At 41.3% G+C, this 27,904-nt stretch overlaps 1 protein-coding gene and 1 pseudogene across 4 annotated transcripts; both read left to right on the plus strand.

The window, feature by feature from the left end:
* The first annotated feature begins 2,177 nt into the window (after positions 1-2,177).
* On the plus strand, positions 2,178-27,821 carry ACOT9 (acyl-CoA thioesterase 9). 4 transcript variants are annotated; one of them, XM_071550512.1, is made up of 16 exons: positions 2,178-2,194; positions 3,981-4,072; positions 5,563-5,589; positions 8,552-8,597; positions 12,679-12,849; positions 12,943-12,980; positions 15,494-15,577; positions 16,161-16,264; positions 17,844-17,917; positions 19,954-20,021; positions 20,918-21,029; positions 22,150-22,240; positions 22,938-23,023; positions 24,102-24,189; positions 24,377-24,527; positions 24,777-27,821. In XM_071550512.1, the coding sequence occupies exons 2-16, from the start codon at positions 3,991-3,993 to the stop codon at positions 24,833-24,835; spliced, it is 1,281 nt and encodes a 426-aa protein (XP_071406613.1). In that variant the 5' UTR covers positions 2,178-2,194; positions 3,981-3,990; the 3' UTR covers positions 24,836-27,821. The 4 variants fall into 4 exon arrangements, with proteins under 4 accessions (XP_071406613.1, XP_071406700.1, XP_071406522.1 ...); XM_071550421.1 differs by lacking the exon at positions 2,178-2,194 and adding an exon at positions 2,280-2,455; XM_071550599.1 differs by lacking the exons at positions 2,178-2,194; positions 5,563-5,589 and adding an exon at positions 2,279-2,455.
* Positions 23,198-23,313, plus strand: LOC139681043 (5S ribosomal RNA; annotated as a pseudogene).
* Positions 27,822-27,904: the final 83 nt, after the last annotated feature.

Genomic DNA, 27,904 nt, shown 5'->3' on the forward strand with positions numbered 1-27,904 from the left:
CTAATTGTCTGCCTGCATCCACAAACCATCTATCTGGTGTGCAAATAATTTGGGGTATAAAAGTTGTAGAAATAAATGTTGGGAAAAAACCAAGCCAGGCCTTGGTTTTATAACTTTTTGTTTTGGATCCAGTAAAAGTCCTTTTTATTCTGATCCTGCAGTACACTTAAATCAGAGGGAAGAGTCTCAGGGTCCTAAAAGGAACCTACAGAATATAAATTTTTCCTTAAAATTATTCAGGGTTTGCACAGTGAGCAGATGGTTTTCTCATGTGTCGCAACCAGAGTTTTGTCTTTGGCCCAGTCTTCTGCACTGCCCAGAGGTGATTCTTTTCATGGCATCTTGATTTTTGGATCTCCAGCCTGTATGCATAACAGGTTTCCACATTTTTTTCCAGGACATGAATGAGCAGCTTTGCAATAGCACTATCAGCTTTTTCATAGAATCACAGAGTAGCTTGGGTTGGAAGGGACCTTAAAGACCATCCAGTTTTAACCCCCTGTTGTGGCAGGGCCACCTTTCACTAGACTGGGTTTCTCCAAGCCCTGTCCAACCTGGCCATGAACACTTTTCCCTGCAGACCCACAGAGCTGGTCTGTGCATGGTGATACCATGAGAGACCCCAACAAAGCAGGACTCTGAACCAAGTTAGTGTGGGATAAGATAAAAAGTGAAATTCCTTTAATATCAGGCTTAGGGCCCACAGGAATACATATCAGCGTGCACATGCCCAAGCTCTTATTTCCATGGCTTTTAGAATATGATCCATCCAATCATTACTTTACACATTTCTCGGTCCAGCCCCAGTCCCAACCCTGTTCCACCCCCTTAGGATTTGAGTCTGAGGTTGGTGAGACCTCCTCTTCATCAGTCTTCCTCTTCCTCAGCACACATAGGGCTCTTGGAGGTTTTCCAGTGTTCTTAGACTCAAGGTTGTTGGCTTATGTTTATGTTTCATTCTGCAGGCTTTTTTGATATCTTTCAGCCTTCTACCTTGAAGAGAGTCTAAATAATTAAAGAATTCAAGCTACTGATATATGGCAGAGGTTGCCATGTATAAACCTTGAACTTAAGCTGCTAGAAATATTAGCACACTAAATCCACATTTTACTACAGTTACAAGTACTTCTAAAATCTATGAAAAAATCAACCCCCCCCTCCTGCATCAATAGTCATGTAGCAGAAGGTATGTAGCTGGCTGGGCCGGCAAATGCAAGGGCTGTAGCTGGGGACTGGATTGTAAGATGTTTGGGGTGTGGGCTGCCTAAGAGAAGCCTTTCCTCTACCCTGCCACTGTCCTTGCTGCCTCCTCCACAGCTGAGGCTCACCCAGCAGGTCCCTTCCCTGTTGCCTGGTTGTGCTGTCACGGAACAGCAGGGAACTGCTTGCACCACATCCACCACAGCAAAGCTGTGCTGGTAGCAAGGGGCAGTGCCAGGAGGGTTTTACTCGGTGTGCAAGGCACACAACATCAGTCTCTTGGTCCTTCAAAACGCTGATCAGTTCAAAACTGAAGTTCATATAGACTCGGCTTTGTTTGTTTGGAAGCAATGTATCAAAAAGAAGGTGACAGTGTAAAGAGCTATCAGGTGTTACATTGCAAGTAATGAATAATCCGGTTAATGTACTTTGACTGTTTGCTAGGACATGTTTTCTTGTGTCCTCATCCAGTCTCACTGGTGTCTCTGACAAGTCCTTAAGGCAAGGTGCGCTTACCAACTTCACTGTTAAGTCGTACCTCCCGTAAGCACCATTTTCCTGGAGGCTGAAATGACCGGTAAGAACCATGTCCCTTCTGGTCGGTGTGAAAGCCACGGGCTGCACCTGGACACCTGTGTGCATCCAAGTCCCCGGGGATGCGGACAGGGGTACGGCGAGTGCTGCCAGGGCTGGTCCTCACGGGCTCTGCGGTGTCTCTGCCCCAGCCAGGCCCCGTGCCCTCTCTGCTCCGAGCCTCTTCAGCTCACCGGAACAAAAATAATTCTGGTGAATTAATTGCTGATTCCTCGCCTGTGCAAAGTGCACAGCTCATTTAACGCGGCTGCGTTTCCTTAATCCTCTTCTCCCCAGGAAATTCCGAGGCTCTCGGTTCCCTCCCTAGCAGTGCCCCCAAGTGACGGCCCGGGTCAGGACGCGGCGCAACCCGGGGCCGAGTGACAGGAGCCCGCCCGGCCTCGGGCCCGCCCTGCTCACGGTACGGTGGAAACAAGAGTATTAAAAATAAACCCCACGGCGTTTATGGAGAGTAACCCCGGCAGGCCCTGCCCGCTGACTAACGGTGCTCCACCCCCGCCCCGCGGGCCGGGACACGGCGCAGGCCGGGCCGGGCGGTGCCAGGGGCGGGCAGGGCGAGGGCTCTCACTGCGACCGCTGGAGCTGCAGCACCGCGGCCCTGGGACAGGCGTGGCCCCGCTGGCACGGCTCCGGTCCCGGCGAGCACCATGCTGCCCTCCCGGTAAGGCGGCCCCCGAGCCCTCTGCCCCGAGCCCGGGTGGGAACAGCGGCCGGGGGAGCCGCCGGCACTCAGGGGTGGAGGTACCAGGGCGCCCTGGGCAGCCGCCCGGGCCGGGGGAGCCGCCGGCGCTCAGGGGTGGAGGTACCAGGGGGCCCTGGGCAGCCGCCCCGGCCGGGGGAGCCGCCGGCACTGAGGGATAGCGGTGCTGGGGGGCCCTGGGCAGCCGCCCGGGCCGGGGGAGCCGCCGGCGCTCAGGGGTGGAGGTACCAGGGGGCCCCGGGCAGCCTTCCAGGCCAGGCGAGGCGCCGGCACTCAGGGGTGGCAGTGGCGGTGCTGGGGGACCCTGGGCAGCCGCCCGGGCCGGGCCAGCCGTGCCCAACCCTCGGTCCGCGCTGCGCCGGGAGGGCCGCGGGGCTCGGCCGGGCGGGGCACCCGGAGCTTGGGCAGAGCCGCGGGCAGAGCCGCAGGCAGAGCAGCCTCGGGCGGGTCGGGCCCGGCGGGAGCCCCGGGACTGAGCGCGTTCCGCGGGGACAAGGTCGCTGCCGTGCCGGGACACGCTAGTGCAGAAGGTGCTGTAGCTGCGGAGGTGTTTCACCATTGCCATTCGCATCATCCCTGGTGCATGTGAGGCTGCGGCTCCCGAGGGGCTTTTTGTATGTGTGCTCCTTCGCTCTCTTAAGTACCTCTGGTATATGTGCAGACATGGTCCTGCTGTTCTGCTGGTGCCTAAGGACCAGCCCCTTCTTTTTCATGATGAAACCACAGTCCCCAGTGAAGGAAACGAAGGGACCAGTTATCCATATTCCTTGCCAGGGTGATGCTGTGAACTGTCACGAGGGGTTCTACACCTGCCCACCCTCTGTGTGTTTTTGTGTTACCCCAGTTTTGCTTACCTGGAGGAGTAGAAGTGGCTACTACCTGGTAGAACACTTACTGAATTGTGGGTGGATTACATTCTCTGAAGGGTTTCATGGTTGTCCCTTTTTGCTTAATGGCTAAGAGGATTATATCCTGCACTTTAGGCTTGTCATGTGTTACTGCAGTGCTAAGTCATGGAGGAGAAGACCAGACTTAGCTGAATGGGACTGCTTGGAAGATCTTGTGAATCCTTCTTGGGATATTCCTCCTTCCACTGCTATGCACACCAGCCAAGTGCAGAAGTGTATGGATAGGGTCATGGACAACTTCCCAGATGCACATGGACCCTGTCTGTGTTAAGATGCTACAGGGTAGAAGTTGGTGTTGGGTCTAATAAGTTGGTTGTCCCAGGGCTTCTGAGTAGTCAGTGAAGACATCACTTACTGGCAGTGAATTATCCTTTCTTCCTGTTTTCAGATAAGGGTAGGTATCAGTTGGAATTTCAGCTATCTTGGAACTGTTGCACTGGTTATATCTAGTTCTAAAAATCAAGCTGAAAATAAGGTGTAGTGTTTCTGAAGTAATCAGCATCATTCCAAAATTAAATCCTAAATTATTTTCTTGGCATTATTTTTAATGACACTAAATTCTTCTGGTCTGCCTGTAGGTTGTGCACCATGAGGAAGCTTCCTTCTGTTCTGGCTAGGACATTCACTCCTGGGACTGCTGGCTCCCCAGGGCTTCCAGACATGTCTGAAGGTAAAGTAATTGGCTGTACTCCGGGAGATTTAACAATGTTTCTAAGGCATTTATTCTTTCAGGTGGTGTCCCTGCATGTATTAATATGGTTTGGATGATGAACATGCTCTTGGCTGTTAGCTTATGGTAGAAGTGTTTAGGAAGCAGCAGAAAACCACAGTATGTTTTTGGAGGTTAATGGCACAAGTCTAATCATTGAAGTTGTGTGGTTCTTTTCTGGCAGAATAACTGCTGCTCAGGCTAGGTCTAGATGGAAAGTCAATGTAGTACAGACAAGTACAATGAGACTGGAGAGAATGGCCAAGAAATGGGGAAACTGAGTGGAAATAATGTCTTACAGAACCTTTCATGTGTCAATATGGAAAATTTCATAAACTTGGAGGAATCTTTTAATCGGATCAGCAGCATTGCCTTGTGAAATGGGTCTTGTCAATAGAGCTTTGTGTTGAAGGATTGTTTCAGCACACTAATGGTAATAATCCATAATGTTCCTGTTTCAGAAGCTTTTAAAAAGGTTTCTTGCATTCTAATCCCTCATTCTAAGGGCAGGAGAAAAAAGGCTGGAGCCAGGTATAAACAATTCCATTATAGAGTTCTGCTTGTGTCTGAGATATTTTTTCCCCTTTGTTCTCTAAACAGAAGTCACAGGTCATCCAGTAAAATTAAAAATGAGGGTTACACATAGTTAGAGAACTTACTTTCATTGTTTTTAATAAATGGTAATTTAGGAAGTTAAGGGAGAGAAGCAAGGGTACAGAATATTACATACTTGCAAATATCATGCTGCTTGTTTAGTTGGATATTGGATAATGATACCACCTAAAAGGCCTGTAAAAACAGTGAAGCAGTGAGGCCACCATGGCCTTGCCTCTGATTAGTACTTCAAGGGGTACAATAACTTTAAACACTTGAGATTCTGTTTCAAAATTGTGGCATTTCAATGTTACACAAACCTTTGCTGGGTATGTAAACTATTTTCCTTTAATTATGTATCCAGGCTTTCACAGGACCAATTCTTTTTCTTACTAGCTCTTCACATGTTCCTCCCAACTTTGGGTCCCAGTTGTGAGGGCCCTTACTTCTTCCATGGTTCTTCCAAAGGCTACATGAAGCAGAACTTTGGAAGTTTCCTCTGAGACAACACTTCCTGAAAAATGCTCTAGTTATTCTTTCCAAAGTTAATAGTGCTTGTCAACAGCACCTGTAAGTGCCAAGTTTGAAAAACTGCTTGGGCTTATGCTGCAAGAAGATACTACAGAGAGTCAGTAGACAAGGAACTGGAAAGCTGGCTTGTCAGGAAAGGACAAACTGAGTTGAAAACACAGAGATACTGACTGTAAATCAGGCAAGGACCTTGCCTGCTGTTACTAAAATTAAGGAATATGTGCCTAAATGGAACTGAAGCAGATAGAATAACCAGGTAACTCCTTACTAGATGAAAATTGCAGTTTCTTTTAGTTGCATTCTAACCTGTGTTTTCTACTTCACAGGACGTTCACCTATTCATGTGAATAATGGTGTGTTGTGGTAATCTGTACCTGTTAAAATATTTGCTATAGCACTAAACCCACCCAGCTATTGTGTGTCCTTACTTGAGCATTCATGAAAAATTCTTCTCTGTTGACTTGCTTGAGGCCTCTTTGCCTTTGGTGACTGCTCTGATCTTACTTGGGGCAGTATTGTTACACTAGATCTCTGTCAGCACGCTGTGTTTGTGGTGCTGTGCTGGATAACACGTTTCTAACAGGCTTGTGGGATACAAAATCTCTCACAGCAGCAGCTCCTGCAGTACTTTGATTCCTTTTAGACATTTGAATCTGCATCTTTCACCTAAGTCTGGACGGAGCTCTCTACCCAAGCTGGGGGTAAAATACATTGCAGTGGTCTACCTGAAAGGGGATACAGCCTGGGAAGGCACCAGGACAAAAGATACAGATCTCACTGGCAAAAATGAATGCAGTGATCTTGTCCAGCTGCCCTTGTATCCTTTGCCACAGCACAGTGCAAATAAACTCAGACCCTGGCATTAATGATCCACTGTGAAATATGCAACATGATAACAGTGAATAAACCCCATTTTGCACATTTAAGACATTTATCAAATAAGAAAAGAAACATAGTTTATGCATTTTTGTGCTTAATTACTTAAATTTCTGTTGTAATATAAATAGCATCTAGAAGGGCAACATCGTCTCTTCAGGGAGGAGGGGAAAAAAAAGGGAGAAAAACGATGTACTTATGAGCTATAAAATGGACTAGATTTAACTTGCCAACATTTTAGAAACACTTTCACATGTTCTTTTTGTTAGGATAAAAATTACACATTCTCAGCCTGGCAAATGTTTATTTTTATGTCTAAAATTGAAATCAGAAGTATTAAATGGAAGTAACAGCTTATATAATTTTTTACAGGTTTGGACTGGAGATTTCTCAGAGCTTTTTACCTCTTTATAGTTGAAAAGGAAGATGAACTTAGTTTAAGCAAAGAGAAAGTGCTGTTTATTCCCCCTCCATCCCAGCACAGTCTACACACTGTTGAAAAATTGAGATTTTGTGTTCTAAAAGCTGTAACAGTGTTTCTGCTAACACTGTATTGATCAAGTGCATGCTATGGCAGCTTCACAGGTGGAGTGTGAGTAACAGGAAAATAGTACCTATTCTGTAAAATAGTACCTATTCCTACTGATTGTTAGGGAAAAAAGTAATCAGACCTTCCCCCCATCCAAAAAAATAAACTCTTACATTTTCAATCAGTTTCTTTCATTGGTTTTTTTTTGTTCTTAGAATTAGTAGTGGAAGTCTTCTAATTTCAAAACATATTTTTGGCCTAATTTTGTAAAGAAGTGAGACCTAAGCAATCTATTTTATTTTGTCTTTGTCTGCCTATCTTCTTGTTCCCCTCTTCTTCGAAACCCTTTTGTTGCTCGATGTCAGCCAAAATAGATCACAGAATCATAGAATAGAATCATAGAATGGATTGGGTTGGAAAAGACCTCTGAGATCATCAAGTCCAACCCGTGGTCCAACTCCAGTCCGTTTACTAGAGATGAGCCACCAGTCTCAACAAGAAATGTGTTTCCACAAGCTTTGTGAAAATTGGCTTCTGAATCAGAGGTTTGTCAGGGTGCTGGATCAGCCATGGACCGTGGTGTTTGCTGGCTGTTGGAGGGTGACTGGGATCCATGTGCTGGCAGTCAGCCCTTTGCCTGCTTCTGGCTCAGGCTGGTGCTTGACTAGTGGGCAGGTGGAGCAGAAACAGGCTGGGAGTGTGAAGGAGTGAGGTGCTGCAGGGGAAGGAATAGAGAGGGAGAGTTCTGTGGTATTGCTGTGGTGGTGGTGTGGGGGGACTTGGGCAGAAACTGAAGTGACTATGAGGAGGAGGGGTTAGAGCTGAGTTGATCTGAATGAGAGGGGAATGTGATTTAAGTCCTAGGAAATCAGGCTCGGCTTGCTCCAGGGCTCACAGGGCGGCTTGCTGATCACTGTGAATACTCTGACAGAGCATTTAGTTTGAAAAATGCTGAGCCTGATAAAGGATCAGCTTGTGACTCACCAGCAGCCCTTTCTATTTCACCATGAAATTTTGGATGGTTTTTGGTAGCCCTTCCTTGATGTGTCCCTATTTTGCCCTAATACTTGAACCTCCTTGTATTAAAAAAATCTTGTAAATAAGCAAGGAAATCCTACTATACTGTTCTCAGCTTCTGTTCTGAGCTTGGGAATTGTTGCTGCTTGTTTTTTGGTGTTTCCAAATAACAAGCATTTACCTGCCTAGTAGAGATGGGGTAGTTTTGTAGATTTGATGGGACCTTAGCACATTTAACCTCATCTGAGCAAGAGCAGAAAACCTTCTTATGCAGATTATTCTTGAAATTTAGGAAAAACTTTTGCATAACTTGTGTTAACTCTGATAGTGCAAATAAGATGGAATAAACTTTGTAGGCCTGTCTTCAGTGTCTTAACATGGAGACTGCTAAAATTTGGGCTATGAAACCCTGCTGGCAAGAGCCAGGCTGCTGATATTATTTGCCTTCATGGGTGGGATTATTTAATTAGTATTCCTCTCATTCCCTGTCTCCCAGCTGCACTGGTCACTTTTATGTTCTGACTTCCTGATTTATCTCCACAATTTGTGTTTAGGCTGTAATATTTTCATATCAAAATTCCTCAATCTCCTCTTGATCTACTCCCTGTTTCAGCTGTTAATTAACACTGGAGGTGGCTAATTGCACTAACAAGCACTCTTTGTTGGCTATACACGACAAACTGTGGCATCATGTTACTCAACCCATTTCTGTGATATGCCAACTAACAGCATCAGTGAATTTGGCCAAACTTTAGTTTCTGGGCTGCTATTTGCATGAATTTGTTTAATTTTCCTGTTCTGGGATGAGGATTATGCCTTTTAACACATGACAACCTCACATTCATCACTTGCAGAACTAAGCTTGATTTGCTTTGATTTTTTTTTTTCCCCAGTGCGGAACAAGTTGAGGGATATAGTGGGAGCATCTACCAACTGGAGGTACAGTGTGCATTAAATGTATTTTACTTTATTTGTGAAACTGAGGAAGAGCTCAGTGTTGGGGTAGTGGAAGTTAACATTGTTAGCTTGTGGAGTGAGGAAGAAAAAGATCCAGCGAAAAAGTAATTGAAACAAGGCTTCTGAACTGGTATTTTGTGGGTTACAACCTTCTGAGATTTCTCTGGCAGAAGACCTTCAGCACCACAGGAACAACATATGTGATCTTGATGCTTAAAAGGTTGTCCCATTAGCTTTGAATTCCATGGAAGTTTGATAGCTGTGGAGTCTGGCTGGCAATGTCATGTTGCTGTGACCTGTTGAATTATCCCTAAGGGGGTTGCCCACATGGTGAATTTGTCCTGCACTGGATTTGGAGGCTGGTTCACTGTGAAGCAGGCTGCATGTCACTGGAAAACTGTCAGCTTGGGATCAGGGTCTCCTTAATCAGGAGCGTCTTCAGCATTTTCTTTGTCTGCTCTAACTTAATTTTTGACCAATTTACATATAATTTAAATACTTGATGTTTTGACTTTATTCAGGTTATCTTCCTGCCCCTCCATTACACTGAATAAGCCAGAGTAGACTGTAATCCACTACTGTTACAGTTCTGGAAAAGTCAGGATAGCAGTTTGGGGGAATTATGTACAGCAGCTTGGTTGGTCCCATGTGAATTGTTAATTTTCTTATGGCTGTGTTTGCTGAGCTTTTCTTTCACACTTTGTGCACTGATAGGGAAACGAAGAGAAGCTTGTCTGGGTGAAATGTTTGATGAAGGCCTTCTGATTCAGTTTATCTAAACAGAATTGTAGGCCTGCTAACAAAACCCCCTGAATCTGGGAAGCTGATTTTTGCTTAGGAACAGCAGTATATAAGCATGAGGAGGCTTGAAGTTTTCAGCAGGTCAGCAAGAAAGGGCTTTAAAAATTGTTTTATTAAAAAGCCTTTCCTACAGCCCAGAATGGCTGGGGAGTAATGATGCCATATAGAAATGCCATTGGAGGATTGAGATTTTAGGGTGCCCTGGTTAAGTCTGATCTTCCAGCTATTTTCCCCCTGAGCCATGGTCCCCACTGAAGCCAGGATCACCACAACAGTGTTTTTCTTAGTTGGGTATGTCTCATGTGCTGTAGAAGATGCAGCAGAAATGGTTTGCAGTGTACTAAATACTTCAGCTACCACGGAGAAGTAAAGCTGGGGGGACAACAGTTGGTGTGCTTGAGAGTGACAGGTTTAATCTGGGGAGGTTGGGAGGGCATGGATTGTGTAGCCTTTGAGATCTCACTTTCAAAATGGAGTGACAAAGAGCTGATACATGTGGAGACTGAACAGCTGGGGATGAAATTGAGTTTAGGCCACAGAATGACTGAAGAGGACAAGTCTGAGAGAAAAGCTTGATAGGGGTCATGAAACTTGAAATAGGAAAGGACTGATGTTGGTACTTCTGGGTTGCTGGGAAAGAAGAGAGGTGCATGTTGGAGGAACACCTTCATCCATTAATTTTGCAAAAAGGAAACCTTAATTTGTGATTTTTCTTGTAAAGGCCAGTGGCATTTTGTATTCATTTATCATTAAAAAGAAATAACTTGCTTATATGTTTATATTGGTTTTGTTCTTAAATTGTAATTGAAACTATTAATCTGTTCATTGTTAAACATAATCTAGATGGAGTTGGAACTATTTCAGAAATAGATAAACATTTTTCAGAATGTTTAGGGCTAATGTTAGTTAATACTTAGATGAATTATTGTTACTGTATGACATGTAACAGTCATATACTGTGTAACAGTATTTGTCTGTTAAAAATGTTGAGCCCAGTACATTGAATATATACATATACATTCAGTATATTGAAGTGCAAATTCTGAAGCAGAAGCCAAGAAGAGTTTTCGTGCTGACCTCCGAGGAGCCAGGATGGGACTGGTGAAAACAGAATATAGTTAAATTTTTGTTGTTTGGTTTCTTTGTGTGTGTAGACAAATTTCTGATTTACTCTCTGATTAATTTCTTTTAAACCTTTTATTGAAAGACCTTGGAAAAAAAAGTTTTTAAAAAAGTATGAAGTTGCATCATCTTGGGCTTTGCATCTTTCCTTAGCCATCTAGTATATTCTATTTCTATGCAGTGGCATAACTTCAAACATTAACTCTCTGGATGAGGTTGTTACTGTTCTGTTTCCTCTGAACTCTGCCTTAGCCTTGTTGCCCAGATGAGGTAAACTGTATCTCCTGCTTAAAACAAACAAACAAATGAATGAACCTAACTGTAGTTTTCTGCTAGATTTTTACTCTCTTTGACCATGGATTATTCATATTTCCCTAAAACTTATTAAACAAAAAAGAGGGAATATAAATACGTTGAAGCTTGACTTTCTGAAATAAAACTCAAGCCAAGTAAGCCTTCATCTTAAAAGGCTAATACCCAAAATTCATTCAAAGTTAACTTAAGGCAAATTTTCTTTTTGGTAAAAATGGTCTTTCTGTTCCCTCCATCCTTCCCCTCTCTTTCTCTTGCTCCTTCCCTTCCTCCCCTCGCTTTCCCTCTCTCTTCCTCTTACTGGTTTTGTGAAACAGTGTCATAGAATCATAGAATCAGTTGGGTTGGAAGAGACCTCTGAGATCATCAAGTCCAACCCTTAATCCAACCCCACTTTGATTACCAGATCATGGCACTCAGTGCCACGTCCAGTCTCACCTTAAAAACCTCCAGGGTTGGAGAATCCACCCCCTCCCTGGGCAGCCCATTCCAATGCCTGACCACTCTCTCTGTAAAGAGCTTCTTCCTGATATCCAACTTAAACCTCCCCTGGCAGAGCTTGAGCCCATGCCCTCTTGTCCTACTGTTGGTTGCCTGAGATAAGAGACCAATCCCCACCTGGTCTCCCCTGAGCCTCCTCTTCTCCAGGATAAACACCCACAGCTCCCTCAGCCTCTCCCCATGGGGCTTGTGCTCCAGTCCCTTCACCAGCCTTGTTGCTCTTCTCTGGACCTGCTCCAGCACCTCAATATCCTTTCTGAACTGAGGGGCCCAGAACTGTCACTGACCTCAGCAATGCAGCATGCACAGCTGAAGGGATGGCACATATCCAGAAGTTTTGCTTGATGTTTTATGCCTTCCCTTTCTATGAAATGGATCCATAGTTTTGCATATTTCTTGGCTTTACACTGAGGCTGTTGCATATTTAACCCTTGGGTTTTCGATAGTTTGCTGTTGTTTCTGGGGATGTTATGAAAGATTTGCTTTATTCAGTTAGGTTGCACTTTTAGGAGGAGGGAATTTTGGTGGAACAGGTAAGAGAGTGTTGGGCAAGACTGCTGCATCTTATAGATACCTGCACATGAACCAACTTGATATATTTGCAGAGAAGTGACAGCAAGTTGGCCCTTACTCAGTTGTGAGAATTTCAGTTCTGACTTGGTGGTTCTGGAAAAACAGCTCTGAAGGAGCAGTGCTCCTTTTTCTGTATGGTTTCTTTCTGTAACTTTCCTATATAGTTGTAAGATGCCTGGATACGAAGAGAGAGAGAAATAGATTAGTTTTCCCTGTCTTCTAGCTTGCTGTATGAACTGATGCTGTAAAGGGGAAACTCACCTGTGGATGAGAGGAACTCTTAGCAGATTAGTTCTCTTGTTCTTAGTACCAGGCAGTGCTGTGTGTCTGCTTTACTTCTTGAGAGAGATTATAAATTATGTTCAGTCCTTTAAAATTGGCTCTGTGGAAAGAGTTGTGATACTGTAGATATGGAAGACATGAAGGTACACAAAAACTAATAGATTAAATTATGTCTGTTTTGTTTATTTTGAGGGGAACCATTTTGGTGGCACTCAGAATTAGGTTCATTTTATTCATAACTGTGAAGTACGTGCTTGGCACTTGTACACTAAACTATTTCTAAGTTTTCTGCAATAGTCTTACTTAGCATCTCTCATTATGTTCATTTCACTTTCTTTTCAAGTGTGCTTACTGTGTCTTGCTGTTTTTGCTACGTTTTGTTTTTCATTTTGGTGATCATCAATGTGACATCTTTTAGCTACGGTTGTGGTTCTGTTGTCATACTCCAGACAGAATGTTTATTTTTTACCAGGGATCACGTGCAAGCAATGCAAGAAAGAAAAGCTCTTCATACTTTACTGGCAAAACGGCAGGAAGATCTCCCTCCTAGGAGGATGAAGGATAGCTACTTGGAAGTTATTCTACCTCTAGGAAGTCAGCCTGAAATAAGAGAAAAATACCTGAATGTACACAACAGTGTAAGGTAACAAAGCAACCACGTTACACCTACAGGAAGGTGTTAACTTCCATTGACTGTGTAAGTAGATATTTAATTGTCAAACCCCCTGTCTTACAGGTTTGGAAGGATACTTGAAGATCTCGACAGTTTAGGAGGTAGGTATCTGTGCCCTTGTAAACACTGCACAGTGAGTTTGAGCACTGCTAAGCACTGTGTGGTGGGATACAGTATGGCAGGGAATCCCATAATTGTGCTGTCTCAAAGAAGAAAAAAAGAAGACACAGATGCTGAAAGAACAGAAGGATGATAAAGAACAAACAGAAGAAAAATTGTTCAGCTTCAGCTTCTTGCCTCTGTCAAATTTTTAAAGGATGATTTATAAGAATAATTTACTGGAAAGTGATCCTATGTTATGAATCTGCATTGAGTGTTAACTCAGAGATAATTTGCACATTGTGTATTGAAAACTAAAACTTAGGATTTTTTTTTCTTAAAAAAAACTGAACACAAACAGACACAAAACCCAAGAGAGATTGCAAATACTTTAGCCTTCCCTTTAGGGAGCAGAGAGTATAATCTGGAAAGAACAGAATGTATGCACTGAGAACGAATTAAAAACAAGTGATGTATATTCTTGGGTTCTGTCTCCAAATTGATGTTAAAGGTAAAAACAACTCAGTGGTTTCATGAGTTAGCTTTCTTAATTTTTTTTTCTTCTTTTCACTTATTTGTGGTCTTGAAAAGTTCAAGATATTTCACTTTTGTATTGCAGTTAAAATAAATGCTAGGTTGTTCATATAACTTGGAGATACTTTTATCTTAAAAAGTCACCAGGTGACATCCTTCTTCATCAGAGTTCTGTAGCTGTCTGGGAGATTTTTAATGGAGGTTTTTGACAAAGAGTAAGTGTTTATTAAGGGAAAGTTGTGAATGGAACAGTTTTTTCCTGCTCCTTCTGAGGGTCCTGATGTCCAAAATTGAGGAAGGCAGAGAAACAAGGGAATGCATGTCTATCTAGGATAGACACAATAGCTGGATGATTTATATTTCCTTCTGGGAGGTGAAAGATATTGGCTTCAGCACCTGTTCTGAATTAGAAAAGGAGACTTTGAGCTATTGGCTACCCTTCATTTTTGGATGAGATGAGCCTGGTTTTCATCATGTGCCTTGTTGATTTTCCCCAGAATTCTGTGAAGACCTTATTTTTTTCCTGCGATAGCACAAAATGTCTTTGCCTTGTTTGCAGTCATGCTGTGCTCTGGTCAGTTCCACTGGGGTGTATTGTTTTGGGTTAATCAAGATTCTGTCCCAGGTACACAATATTCAGGATGGTCGTATGGATGTAACAAGTTGATAGGCATAACAGGTTTTAGAATTGTGTCTTCAGTAATTTTAGGGAAAAAGTTGGTTACTTGGAAGGACAGAGATTTTTCTTCTCTCTTAACTTGTGTGGTAGTTTTGGCTTTAGTTTTAGCCAGGCCTCAGTTTAGCAAGCCCAGACTGTCTGACATAGATTAGAGGGGACAAGCATCATCAGACTTAAGCAACCAAAGAGATATTTCATATCATTTTGATGTCAAATCAAGTATAAAAGCAAGTGCAGGAGGAGCTTAGTTCCCATCATGGCTGCAGTCCTGAGAGGAGGTGCTGCTGCTGTGGAGCTGTGCTGGGCCTTGGCTGCTGCCACTGCTACTTTGCATCCCGTTTTAGTTTGAGGAAGAAACATTTTTTGTTATTCTCTTTGTTTCATGCTGGGTGTCTTTTGGAGTGCTTTGTGGATGCAGAGTGATGGGATCTGTTTTTGGTGGGAGGTAAAGAATTTGTTATATCTAAGTTGTGTAGGTGTGTGCTATACTGTAGTTTTCTTTTGGTTTTCTCTTTTCTGTATAAATATATATATAACTAGTTGAAGTTTGAATCTTGGAGGTTTTATTTTTGCTTCTTCCTTTTCTTGGCAGGGCAGGGAAAAAGGGAGCCTTTGTCCCTTTGGTTTATACTTGACATTTTGCCAAAGTATTCAAACCAAAACATCTTGTTAAGTAAAAGCTGATACTTTTGCTTATGGAAATCTGTGTTGAGTAAAAATCATGTGAGCACTAGGAAAAACCTTGTTTTTGCAGCCTTGATTTACTTGAAGGAGTCTGTTTACTTGGATGTGTGCTTATGAACAAAGCTAATTAGTTTAAATAGTGGCTTGGTTGGTAGTGATTGCAGTGTGATAAATATCTCTGTGCTTTCATGACTGTAAGGCACAGTTTATTTAATTTTCACCTCCTTAAAAGAATCAGTATTTGAAAAGTCCTCAAATAGCATGTACTCTTGACAAACTGCATGAAATCAAAATAGAAGATAGGAAAAGTCTGAGCCAGTGGGCTTCAGGGGAAGGGAGAAGAGATTATGTGGGATCTGGACTAGAGTGATGGGTTGACTTGAAGTTCTTAGCTATATTTTTCTTTGTAGTGAATATATATGCATAAGTGAGCTGCTGCATTGCTGTTTTCTTTATAGCAATCCCATGTTTTACATATATGACAATGTGGAAGTTCTGCTCTCCTACGATAGGATACTTTAGTTTGTGTTTTGCTGGTTTTTCTGGTACTTCTCATGCTTTGCAAAAATGGCTGATGTTTTTTTTAAAGAGGTGACTCCATTTTTGGTCTCTCCACAGTTCTTATTTGCTACACTCACACCAAGCAAGAAACACAGCCAAAGTCTCCCCTATCCATAGTTACAGCTCTGGTGGATAAAATCAGTAAGTGCCAGTTTGATCAGTAGAAATGGTTTCATTTGTTTGTCTTACTCTTTCAGCAGCCACTGCCTTCCCATGGTTGTTGAGGATACCTTCTTCACTCTCCTGTTTAGTTCACTTCATCTTGTTTTGGCTTTGAACTCTCCAGTATTGTGACTTTGTTGAAAGGAGGAGGAAACAGGGTTTTATAGTGCTTTTCAGAATGTCATATGTTACTTCCCTTGAAATTACAAATTTCATTCTTCCTGCACTTTTGTGTTTTATTTTGGCACCTGAGTTTCTTAGCTTCGTTTTTGAACAGTGTGTGTTCTGGTGGCATTGGACCTTGCCTGTGTCACATGTTCTGCTGAACACCTCTGTGGGTCTGCTGTCCACCTCTGTGACCACTTTCTGCTCCAGTTCTGGCTTTAGAAGTCTGGAAAGGCAGAAACTGCAGACTGGCAGTACTTTGCCACAACCGTCTCTTCTGGGTTCTCTTTGTGTGTGTCGCCACTTTCAGAACACATAAAAGTCTTGGGCAATCTGGCCTTTCTCGTATTAGATGTGAGTCATCTGTCTCCAGTAACCCCTAATGTATGTCTTGTAGATTTGTGCAAGAAGATTATATATCCAGACTGTGACATCAAATTCACGGGGAATGTTTCTTGGGTTGGGAAGACCTCAATGGAAGTGACGATGCACATGCTGCAGGTTAGTTCCTGTGACTTCTCTCCATCTCATGACAGGCATGAGGTGCTTCAGAGGAAATTCTGGATGATGACATGAGCAGTCTAAAATATATTTTCTAGAGTAACTTTTTGAAGGGCTTGAGACAGCCCTAGTGTTCTGAAGACCAAGATGACTTCCAGTAGTCTCAGTGCAACAAGGCATTCTTGCATATCTTTCAAGACATATATTTTTCTCAATGAGCATTTTGTATTTGAAGTGCAGCACAGTACTCCTGCAGAAAAAAGGTGTCTATGCTCTGCATTATCTTAAATATGTTTCTTCCTGCTTTAGAAAAACTTTATTTTCCTTATGTCTTTGCATTTTATAGATTTATAAATTTTAATGTTGGTATTTAGACTTGGTATTAGATTGTATCTCATGTGCTCATCTTATCAAGTCTGTAGCTTAATTTTTTTAATGAGTTACTAAATAGTAATAGAACACAAATGAAGGCTGTAACTAGGCTACACTGTGCAGGAAGCAAAAGAAACATTAATAATTATATTAAAAAATCTTAACATTTCTAGTAAGTATTTGCTGTGAATTGATTAGTTAATTGAAACATTAATTCAGTTATTTAATTCCTTAGAGTAACAAAGATACACTATAAACACTTCAGTGATATTAGTGGCTCCTTGTGATCAAGTCCAGAGGAGGCCACTAAGATAATTAGAGGGATGGAGCACCTCTCCAATGAGGAAATGCTGAGAGAATTAAGACTGATCATCCTGGAAAAGAGAAGGCTTTAGTGTGACCTAATTGTGGCCTTCGAGTACCTGAAGGGGAGCCTGCAGACTTGATGGAGAGGGACTTTTTAGAAGACCCTGTAGTGACAGGACAAGGAGGAATGGCTTCAAACTGAAAGTGACTAGCTTTAGATTAGATATTAGGAAGAAATTATTTACTGTGAGAGTGGTGAGGCTCTGGAACAGGTGGTGCAGAGAAGCTGTGGATGCCCCATCTCTGGAATTGCTGAAAGCCAAGCTGAATGGGACTTTGAGCAGCCTGGTCTAGTGAAAAGTGTCCCTGCCCACGGTAGGGGGCTTGGAACTAGATGGTCTTTAAGGTCTCTTCTAACTTAAATAGTTCTGTGATTCTATGATTCTGTGGTAATTCAGATAAACACATAAATATTTATTATTAACTTGGTCTCCGTAAGTAAAGTCTCATATGTAGAAGATAATGTTACACCTTTATTGTCTGCTCTCCTCACTCCTGGTTTAGTGGCAATTTGGCATTAACAAAAAATATTTTTTGGTGTTTCTCAGAATAAATGTTAAGTGGGTCCTTTTACAATGCCTGTGTTGATTAACTCCCCCTCCAGCTGAAAGCAGTTAATAAGCAGTCCCTGCTAAACATTTACATTGCAGAATTCCTGAAATTAAGTTTTAATTTACATTATTTCCTTAGCTTTGATCTATTGTGAGAGATGTTGGAAAAGAGGACAGAAAGGAAGCAAAATTAATGGTGTGATTGAATAGTTGATGTCAACTAAAAAGCTTGCTATGCACGTTTACAATTTTTTGAGTTCAATAATACATTTTTGTTTTGTCTCTCTTAGCTACATGATGGTGAATACAGCCCTGTGTTAGATGCAACTTTTGTCATGGTGGCCCGGGATCCAGAAAATAAACGGTAATTTGTAGGGCAGGAAAGTAGTTTCCTGACTTCTGCTGTGCTGAAAATGGCAAATATGGCTGAAAATGGCTTGCTCTGTATGTGTAGAAGCTGTTAAATAAATCACATAGTCAATGTTTTCTGCTGGCAAGTGTTGACTTTCCTGTGACAAGCTTCAGAGTATTGATTTCAGCAGTCAGGTAATACCAGGAATTGCTGGTAATCTTGGGATCTGACCCTTTTCTCTAACATAGTTTCCCTGTGTTTGAGTGACTGGCCTGAATGGACACAAAGTGAATCAATCTGCCAGAAACCCACCTGCATTCTAGTTGTTGTTAAAGATTGAGTTTCAGTAGTTAAATAGTGTTTGAGTGAACAATACCATTAATTCCTTAACAGACACTTGATAAGTGTCTTCAGAATAATTCAGGCTGACACTTGCATGTGTAGTTACATATGCAAGTTAACATGGAACTGATGAGTATTCCCACAGAACTTAAAAAACCCCAAGTGCTAATTTTGTTATTTTTCTGGTTTTGCTTTCTCTGTAATTCCTTAGTCATTAAACTAATGGGCTGTTCAGTTTTAGTTTTGGTCTGTGACTCCAACATCAGGAAAATGGTTGTATTTCTTAACCTTTTTCCTGTATAGCCTACTGAAGTAATGAACTATTTTCTGTTTCTAAGTAGTTTAAATAATTGCTTGGAATCAGTGAAGAAGGATGTGTTTAATGAAGGGGGTTTAATTAATTATGTAGTTCTGATAACATTAGATGTAGTTTTTAGGTTGGTTTCCTTCAGATTATTTTAGAACCAATGAACATAGTACACATTAAGAAAACCACTTTTATTTATGGTTCCCATTTTAAGGACTAATTACATCAAATCTGATGTAATTATGCACTAGCAGATTGACTGAAGGCAAGCCTACATGGACTTGTGCAGATAGATGCAGTGGCTGCTGTATATGTTTTGAAGCATTCTGTCCATATAGGGAAGGTATTTATGTGAGGTAAAAACCCTTCAGAGAGGTACAGGGTATGATAGGTTGGCTGTAGTGCCACAGAAATGTGGTTGTGTGGCTTTTGGACCAAAGCAAACTTGCATCTCAGCAGCTGGGGCTTGGGCAGGAGAGCTGATGTAGATGTGTCCTGAGCTGAGGAGAGGGGAAATAAACTCTGCAGTGGAGAAGGAGAGTCTTCTTGCTTTGTCTTCAAAATCCAGAGGTTTAGCAAACCAAGAAGGAGCAGTTTGTTATAGAGAAAAGATCTCTGTGTGCCTCTTGTCACCAGGACAAGTAAAGGCTTGGGGTAGAGCTGAATTGTTCAGTGTGTATTTGTGTGTGCATGTGTATGTATATGTTGTTTGGAACATTTGTATAAATGTTGGAAATAGAAAAATAATAATTAAACTTATGGGGAAGAATGGCTCTTGAAACTAAGCATTTGCCTTGCTTGTGAAAATAATTAAATGTTATATAATTATATTAAAGTAAACTTACTTGTACTGTAAAATAATCACACAAATTTGTGCTCAAGGCATGTCATAATCTTCTGTGATAAGTAGTACACGTGGTAAACAGCTTTTGTCTGCTGATAAGGCTGTCAAGGGAACATGTAGATTATAAAAACACTTGCTGGCTATGTCACTGTGCTGCTTCTATTCCAGGAGGAGTGGTACCATTCAGTTTTTGGTTTAGTCTATCCTAGATCATCATGATTTCTTTTGTGGAGTTTCTAAGCAGCTTTCTGCTTGAATAGTCTTCTTTGTAATTTATAGGTACAATTTTAGCTTCTTAAGAAGCATAGACACATCCCTTTCTCTTTCTTAGTTACCCTAGGTAGTGTTTGCATCACTTAACTGTCTCTTCAGAGTTCAGTCTAATGTGATGTTCTTTTGGCAGCTCCACATTTCAAAATAATGCAATTATTTCTGTGATATAACCTGAAGTATGTATTTTCAACCTGTAGCATGTATGTGAGCAAAAATGGAATAAAATATTTGCAGGACAAATTCTTGTAAAGTTTGTAACTTTAAAAAAATTCCTGTCCATAGGCCAGCATTTGTTAATCCACTCATTCCTGAGAGCCCTGAGGAGGAAGAAATCTTCAAGCAAGGGGAATGTAAGTTGTATTTCCTGGTAGTATGCACTTCTGCCTCAGATAATAGTTGGAAGAAAGTAAACTCCAGAAGTTCTGCTACTTAGGAATGCTCCTAATTTGTTTAAAATCAGATATTTTTTTTCTGGCTCATGTGTCAGTAGTGTAAGAGAGTTTAAAATCCTGCTGTCACATGCTTGGAAACTCTTTGGCTAAACTGACAGAGAAGGGCACTCCTGCACCCCCCTGGACCCCTGTGTTTGCAGGATCTCCCTCTGCTCAGGTCCCAGTGCAGCACAGGCTCTCCTAATGCTCTGGCACCCCCATGGCAGGCCTGCTAAGTGCATCCCAGCTCCTTATTTGTCTGGGTACCCATGTTCCCTTTGGAAAGAAACTTAGAAAAAGAAAAGGTGGAGAGCAGGGGAAGGAGTGTGTAGCTCCAATTTTTGTTCCAAGCTGGAATTTTAAAGCAGAGAATTAGAGAAACATTGAAGACTGGATAAACTGGACAGAGGATCTTTTAAGCTAAAAGTTCAATCATTGCATCCTATGGTAACGAGTTCTGTCATAAACTTCCATTCTTGTACCATTGGCAAAACATGAATGTGATTGTTCTGTAGGGTTTCTTGTTAGATATGTTTTTCTTTACTTGGAGGGAAGTGCTCAAGTTTTCTGTAGGAGCAGTGGGTGTATATCACAGTATATGTATTGAACTACTGCTTTATTTTTCCTTCCATGCAGTCAATTCTAAGAGCCCTATTTCTGTTTGCATTGATTAGATCACAGAGTTACAGCTTTTAACTTAAAGGGGAAAAAAGAAAAAAAAGGAAAGACAGTTGATTCCAGATTAAAATTTTCAGAGCCATTATTTGTTTTTTTCTTTGAACTCTTAATACTGTGGGGTTTTTTGTAATATTTAGTGAACAAGCTGAGGAGGATTGATTTCAACACTGCTTCTTTACTGAAAATGGCTCCCACTGCAGAAGAAAGAAACATTGTGCATGACATATTCCTTAATACGCTGGACACAAGGCAAGAAGGGGAGGGGTGGAGGAGAGCTGATGTGTTCTGAAGGAGAAGAGTGAAGTGCCTTTTGAGTGGGTGCTTGTAAGAGGGTAATCTGGAATAAATGCACACATTTAAATTCTGTGACATTCTATTTGGAATGCAGGTACAAACTTTAATGTGACCTCTGCAGCTCTCAAAAGTCTTCTGTTGTTACACAGTATTAGCTGTGCCAACGTGGTGAAAGCAGCACTAAGCACAAACAGCTTCTGAGCAAGCTGTTAGCAATGATCTCGAGGAAAAAGTTAATGATATTTAACCAAATAAGGGAAAGGAATGGTTTTGCAGCCATGACTTGCACAGTCTAAGAGTCTTCTGCCATGATGCCTAATTAAAAAAAACTGGTGAGGGCAGGAACTGGCTGTATGATAACCAAATAACCTCGTAGTGTGTTCTAAATGTAATAAACACATTATTTTAGGGAGACTGTTGTTAGCATACTTCTTTTATACTTGAGATTGGTGTGAAATCATCTGATGCCAGTGGTGATGGAACAGTGTCCAATGCAGTAGTGCAGTGTTGTATTTATGACAACCTATAATTTCTTTCACTTAACATTATACAATTGTTATTTTTAAAGCTGTTTACCAAAGGGAGATATGCCTTCCCTTAAAATTAGCAGATGAATTTTGAACATGTTCTGTCTGGATTTGAAAGCCTCAAACTGTCTGCATGTTTGATGTTGAATTACTCTGTTAGCTCATCGTGTGCTTCTAATTCCTATTATGACTTAAAAAACAGAGCAGGGCTTTTCTGACCAAGTATGTGTTTTGTGGTTGTGATTCATCTTTTCTTTCATGTGCTCTTCTTGAGCCTCTTCATTCACATAAATCTGAACATTAGCAGAAGTTTTTGAAAGTTCAGGAGCGTAGTTTTATTGCAGTAACACATCAAAGTGCTGCTTTAGATGAGGCTTCAAGGTCAGTTGGAACAGTGTTTGGCAATACCATTTCTGTTTTGGAGTTTATTTTAATGTATCTGTATTTTTGTGGTGTTTTTTAATGTATCTACATTTTCAATTTATGCTTTTTTGGCTGCTGAGTTCTGCTGATTCTGTGGGCTGTAAAGTTTATTGTCTCTTCCAAAGGACAGTAAGTTTTCGGAGTCGTAAATTACCACCCAATTCAGTGTGGATGGAAGATGCAAAGCTGAAAGGCCTACAGATTTGCCATCCTGAGGTATTTTGAAAAAATATTCATGAATTACAGAAAGGTACTTAAGAGGTAACTTTAAGAGAGAGTTTTCGTAAGGACATGTAGTGACAGGACAAAGGGTGATGGCTTCACACTGAAAGAGGGGAGGTTTAGATTAGATTGAAGGAAGACATTTTTTACTGTGACTGTTGTGAGGCACTGCAACAGGTTGCTCAGAGAATTTGTGGATGCCCCATCCCTGGAAACATTTGGGGCCAGGCTGGATGGGGCTCTGACTCTGGTCTAATGGGAGGTTGGATTTTCATGTAAGATTAGTAGTACCATTACTTCGTTTCGCTTCTGCAGTCCTCGTGATGTATTTAGATCATAGTTTCTTTTGCAAGTTTTTTATTATTTGTATGGATTACCACTGCAAAATAGAAGATTTTTAATGGCCTTGTTTTCTCACTGTACTATTTATTCTGTGTAAAGAAATTCCATTGCAAAATGTTTGCAGAAAGTTTGGCCTTTTGTTGCTGATACAATTTGGAGTTATCTTATGTGGTCAAATGAGTCAGATGAGCTCCTATTAAGTGATGTTTCCTTGGGCATTTTGCATGTATATTTCAGTAGTGCTTTTTATACATTCAGGTATTGGGACTTCTGTTAAGTACTGTGAACTGAAGTGCAGACTTCAACAGAGTGCTTTGAAAAGAATTTTCATTTTTATTTCTACATACAGGAACGGAACATCTTCAATAGGATCTTTGGGGGTTTCCTCATGAGAAAGGCATTTGAACTGGGATGGGCAACTGCTTGCAGCTATGGGTGAGTTGTGTGCTTGGAATATTCATATAATCCAGATCACTGTGCTCATATACACAGGTCAGGAAGCCAAACTTACCAACCTAGTGACAATCTGAGCTGAAAAATATGTAAGTGTCTAGTTGAATCTTGCACTGTTAGTGCACAGCACTGTTTTCCTTAGGGCACCTGTCACATTAGTACAGCCATGCCACCCTGACACCCGATCCCGTCAGATCTCGGCAGCCAAGCAGGGTCAGCCCCGGTTAGTCCTTGGATGGGAGACCTGCTGGGAGTACCGGGGGCTGTAGGTTCTAGTCCTGAAGGCTTCCCTGTCACTGTCCAAGCTCACTTGGCCGTGGCAGATGGACCTCAGGAGTTAAAGGGTGGGGCCAGTTCTGTGCACGCTGAGCCTCACCTAAAATCCATGTGGGTAGAGCCCTTCCCAAAATCTTTGTTCATGAAGCCTAGCCATGATGTCATATTTATGAAGAGATTTGCATCTTGCTCCTTGGAGCTTGGTTTTTAAACATTGCTTGTCAAGATAGAAAATACATCCATTTTCTATTTTAACTTATTGAGATATCGAGGTGGACTTTTGAAGATGTTTTCTTTGTAACCATATAAAATAGACATTCTATGAAATAAATAATACATCCTTTCATTTCATACACAAGTGGAATAGTTTCTGAATTTCTAGTAATTGCTTGAGCTTAGAAAGCATGACTGAAGTCATCACCCAGCACAGTCTATCTGTAAGTTAAATGGAGTATGCATTGCCTAAGTGGTTTGTGTCCGTGCTTGGAAAATTGAGGCCTGAGCAATGATGGCATGAAGATTGTCTAGCAAGTGTAAGTTTTAAGATACAATAATGATGCAGTAACGTCCTTAGAGAGTGTGTACTTTTACTGGTGTGAGAGATTTCCTCCAGTTATTTTTGTCTTTGGTGATGACATGACTCATTAGCACTTCCTGTGTTTCTGTTTAAGAAAGAGATTTGTTCTCTAGCAACCTTTCATTAAAATGCTGACAGTGAAATATTTTGAATTTCTCCAAACATCCTTTTTATTGTTGAGATGAAATTTCTCTTTTGCTTCCTCAGGAGTTCCAGACCCTTTATTGTATCTGTTGATGATATCATGTTTCAGAAGCCAGTTGAGATTGGGTCCTTGTTACTGCTTTCTGCACAGGTAGGTGATGGTTTCTTTTTGAAAAGGGGCAAACCTTATCTTTGCTGTCATCACTGTTAATCACTGTTAATGAACAATGCATTGTGAGAGTGTGTGACTTTCCTTGGTAAACAGTGTAATGAAGTCTGTTACAGTTTTCAGCACCAGAGATAAATTACAAGCTATAACTCTTGTCTTAACTGTGTAGGTCTGTTACACAGAAAAAAACTACATCCAGATTCGAGTACACAGTGAAGTTTATGATGCAAATACCAGAGAGCACCATACTACCAATATCTTCCATTTTACATTTATATCAGAAAATGAGGTCCCACGGGTTGTACCTAATACCTATGGAGGCAAGTATCCAATTAATATATTCTCATCACAACTCTGTAGAAAATATGACTTACTTTCTCTTGGAACGTGGGTTATTTTAATAGATGAACTATTGGCATTTGAATAATTTAACAGGATTTCATGGCAAACCACATTTATTTTATGCTTTGATGATAGTGTGGATTGCTTCTTGCTTTAGCTAATCTATGTAGTTGTAGTTGCTCAGTAATTTACTAATGTGGTTCTCTCTTTTCTCCATTTTATTTCAGAGTCCATGTTGTATTTAGATGGGAAGCGACACTTCACTGCAGTCATGAAAGAAATCTGACTGGCACTGGGTGCTGCATCAGCACTGTAGCAGCACTGTCTTGGAAAGAGATGGCTAATGGACAGGTGCTTGCAATACTCAAAAAAACCCCCAACAACCACCCAAACCAAGCCAAACCATAGAATAACAAACCCAAACTCCACAACAAACCCATCTCTTTAGTGCTCTTTATGTATTTGCATATATTTGGATTTTTTTTATTGTTTGATACTAGAATTTGTTGAAATCTACTTTTACATGCCAATGCTAGGAAAAAAGGCTGAAATAATACAGTCTCAAGCTTCAGATACCTTCTCTTTGTCTACTTTGAGAGATCTCATTACAACCTTTGCTGTCTTGTCACCATCTGCCTCCTTTCCCTTAGTAGTTCTCCTTTGTGTTTTCCTGATAAGAGAGAGAAGTTCTGTCAGAAAATCATGTGCAATAAGTAGATACACACACATGGAGCAATTTGACCTACATTCTTGTGTAAATTAGCTTTAGAGTCATCATTTTTTTGAACAAGGCCACGTGCATCTAGGCAGCAGCAGAGGCTCAGAAGCTACTAGTGGGTACACAGTGTAAAGCAGGTGTTCCCTATCAGTGAGGATTTCACAAGGTTATTGCACCTTCTGTTTTGGATGGTTTCATGTTCCCTTGGAAGGAAACTTATTTTTGCAATGAAACGAAGTGGCCAGATGGTATCCTCTGGCATTCTGTTTGTGTACTGCCAGTCCTTGCCAGCCTTTTCTAACAGTAAGTCAGTTCCTTAGTGAATTATTTCTCATGGATTGGAGACTAGAGATCTGATGGTGAGATTGGGTGGGACTGGGAGAAATGGTATTGTAAAAGAGACCATTGTGGTTTATTAAGGATTGGGAACAAAAAAGAAAAATGCTGCTCAAAGGGTAATGGTGTTGTTTGATGCTGGAGTTAGGGAACCAGAGAATCTGTGCTGAGCAGCTCCCAAGTCAGGTGCTTAATGGTGGGAGGGTCTTTATCTCACTGAGGGGTGACACAGCTGGAGGACAACCTCCTCCTTGGCTGGATTATTTATCTGGTTCCTTGGTGGACTGAAACTCAGTATGAGTATTCCACAGCTTTAAAGGTTGTCCAGTTTACCTGTGAAGGACAGAGGGAACAGCATGGTGGGTATAACTATGGCAAATAAATAACAGGAAGAAAGTAATTGATACTGAAGTGCTTCTGATGTAATGGAGAAAGTTTTAATAATCTCCAGTAACTGGCAAATAAAGCCCAACATTCTGAAATCAGGAAGATGAGGAGATGAGAGGCATCAACTTTCAGCCATGAGGATAATTTATCACAAGCACAAAACTGGACCTCTGATATTCTGTCTGACCAAGACACCCAAAGAAGAATTGGGCTCAAGGGTAGTTAGATGGATGAAATGTGATGCTTTATAATACATAAGACCAGACTGGTTTCCCCGGGATATTTAAAATCCAGCAAGTATTTAAATCAGCACAGATGCACAAAAATAAAGCAGCATGTTATGCTTTTATTTCTGAGTAAGAAAAACTGGGAAGTTCACAACTGGGACCAACTTGCTTTGGTGCTAGGATGGCATGAAGTTCATGGCTCCTTACAGCTGATTGCTAATCCTCTGAGGAGGGGTGACTGTTGTAATAACCCCCGTGTTGCACATCAGCCTTTCCTTTCCAAGACTCAGCTGCTCCTACTGATGGGTTGGATCAGCAGCTTTCCAGTGGAGGCACAGAGGTGTTGCCTGATCAGGTTAATGCACTGCCCTGATAGTAACCTCTTAGTTCCTCCTGTAGTTTCTCTCTTCAGCCACACTGCAGTGCTGACTGAGCTACATGATGTTATAATCTTTTTTAATGGTTATGCTGCTGTGGAGATATATTGTTTTCTGGGTTTCTCAGTTTTACAATTCTTTGGAAACTGAATAGACTTAACTGACCACACAAATAAAAAACTGAAATTCTGTCTCAGCTTCTCTCCCCTTGCTGCAGGGATCAATGTTCAATGTTAAAAAATAAATAGGAAGGCAGGAAATGGAGGGATCTATTTCAGAACTATGTACTACTCCTGACTATCTTCAGGTTTTTATTATTGACCCGGTGGTCCTACCTGGGTCACTTTTTTATTATACTTGTAAGTTAGGGGGATACAAAGTTCTTCCTCTACTTCCTTTTCAGCTGTGTTTTTTTTTAAAAATTATCCTAGTTCCAAGTTCAGCCTTTGGGAAGGGATTGGAGAGAAGTAGAGGTAATAGAGTGGGGAGGAAGGCATGACATCAGACCTTCTGGACTTAGTGAAGAAGGTGAGTCCTGCAAATGAAGCATATTCTCAAAGTTCAGGATAACTTAATCACTTACCACAATGACAGTAGTTACAGAAATGTCTGTACAGGCATACAGAATGTGTGTGTATATATACACAAATATGTAAAAGATATTATTCATCTTTCTGTTTATTACTATACATATGAGCTCATGTTTTTTCACTCTGAGAAGGTAACTCCACATTGTCACCCTCTCTGGTGATAGGCTACATGTATCTTTGTTCAAGGTATGCATGCTGCTTTATATTTTTGTGTGTGAGAGAAAATTGTTCACAGATCTCACTCAGAATTAAAATATTTTAGTATAATAATTTATGTTGGGTTTATGTTGCAACTTAATATCCAACCTACTGCTGCTGTAGGTGACTAACCATTTCCACACAAGCCTAAAGGAATTGGTAGAAAATCTTTGTTCCTATTTACAGTAACCTATCTGTATAATTGACTGCGGCTCTGTAGAGGGAAGTAAATGTTTCTGTGGCCATCATGTCTTGGAATACCATGAGGAGGAGGAGCAGGATTGCCTCCCCTTACCTGCTTGCTTAACAGTGATCTAAAAGGAGATTTCTGTGGGACTGGCTGAACTCAGTGCCCAAAGAAGCACTTTGTTTTAAATGTTTTTATTTTTATGTGGTTAAACAAAAGAATTAAAATTACTTACTCAAACTTACCGTAAAATCTTCTGGTATCCCTTTTTCAAATACACACCATTCCTTTGCAGCCACGTCAGCAGTCTGGGAAAAGGTTGGAGGAGCTGGTGC

The sequence above is a fragment of the Pithys albifrons genome, chromosome 1 (assembly GCF_047495875.1).
Source record: "Pithys albifrons albifrons isolate INPA30051 chromosome 1, PitAlb_v1, whole genome shotgun sequence".
NCBI classification, from domain to species: domain Eukaryota; kingdom Metazoa; phylum Chordata; class Aves; order Passeriformes; family Thamnophilidae; genus Pithys; species Pithys albifrons.

Bases quoted from the DNA above. Each gene is read 5' to 3' on its own strand.
- ACOT9 (XM_071550421.1), top strand. The intron at 8,598-12,678 runs GTACAGTGTGCA...ATTTTTTACCAG, and splicing joins GGAGCATCTACCAACTGGAG to GGATCACGTGCAAGCAATGC. The intron at 22,241-22,937 runs GTATTTTGAAAA...TTCTACATACAG, and splicing joins TACAGATTTGCCATCCTGAG to GAACGGAACATCTTCAATAG.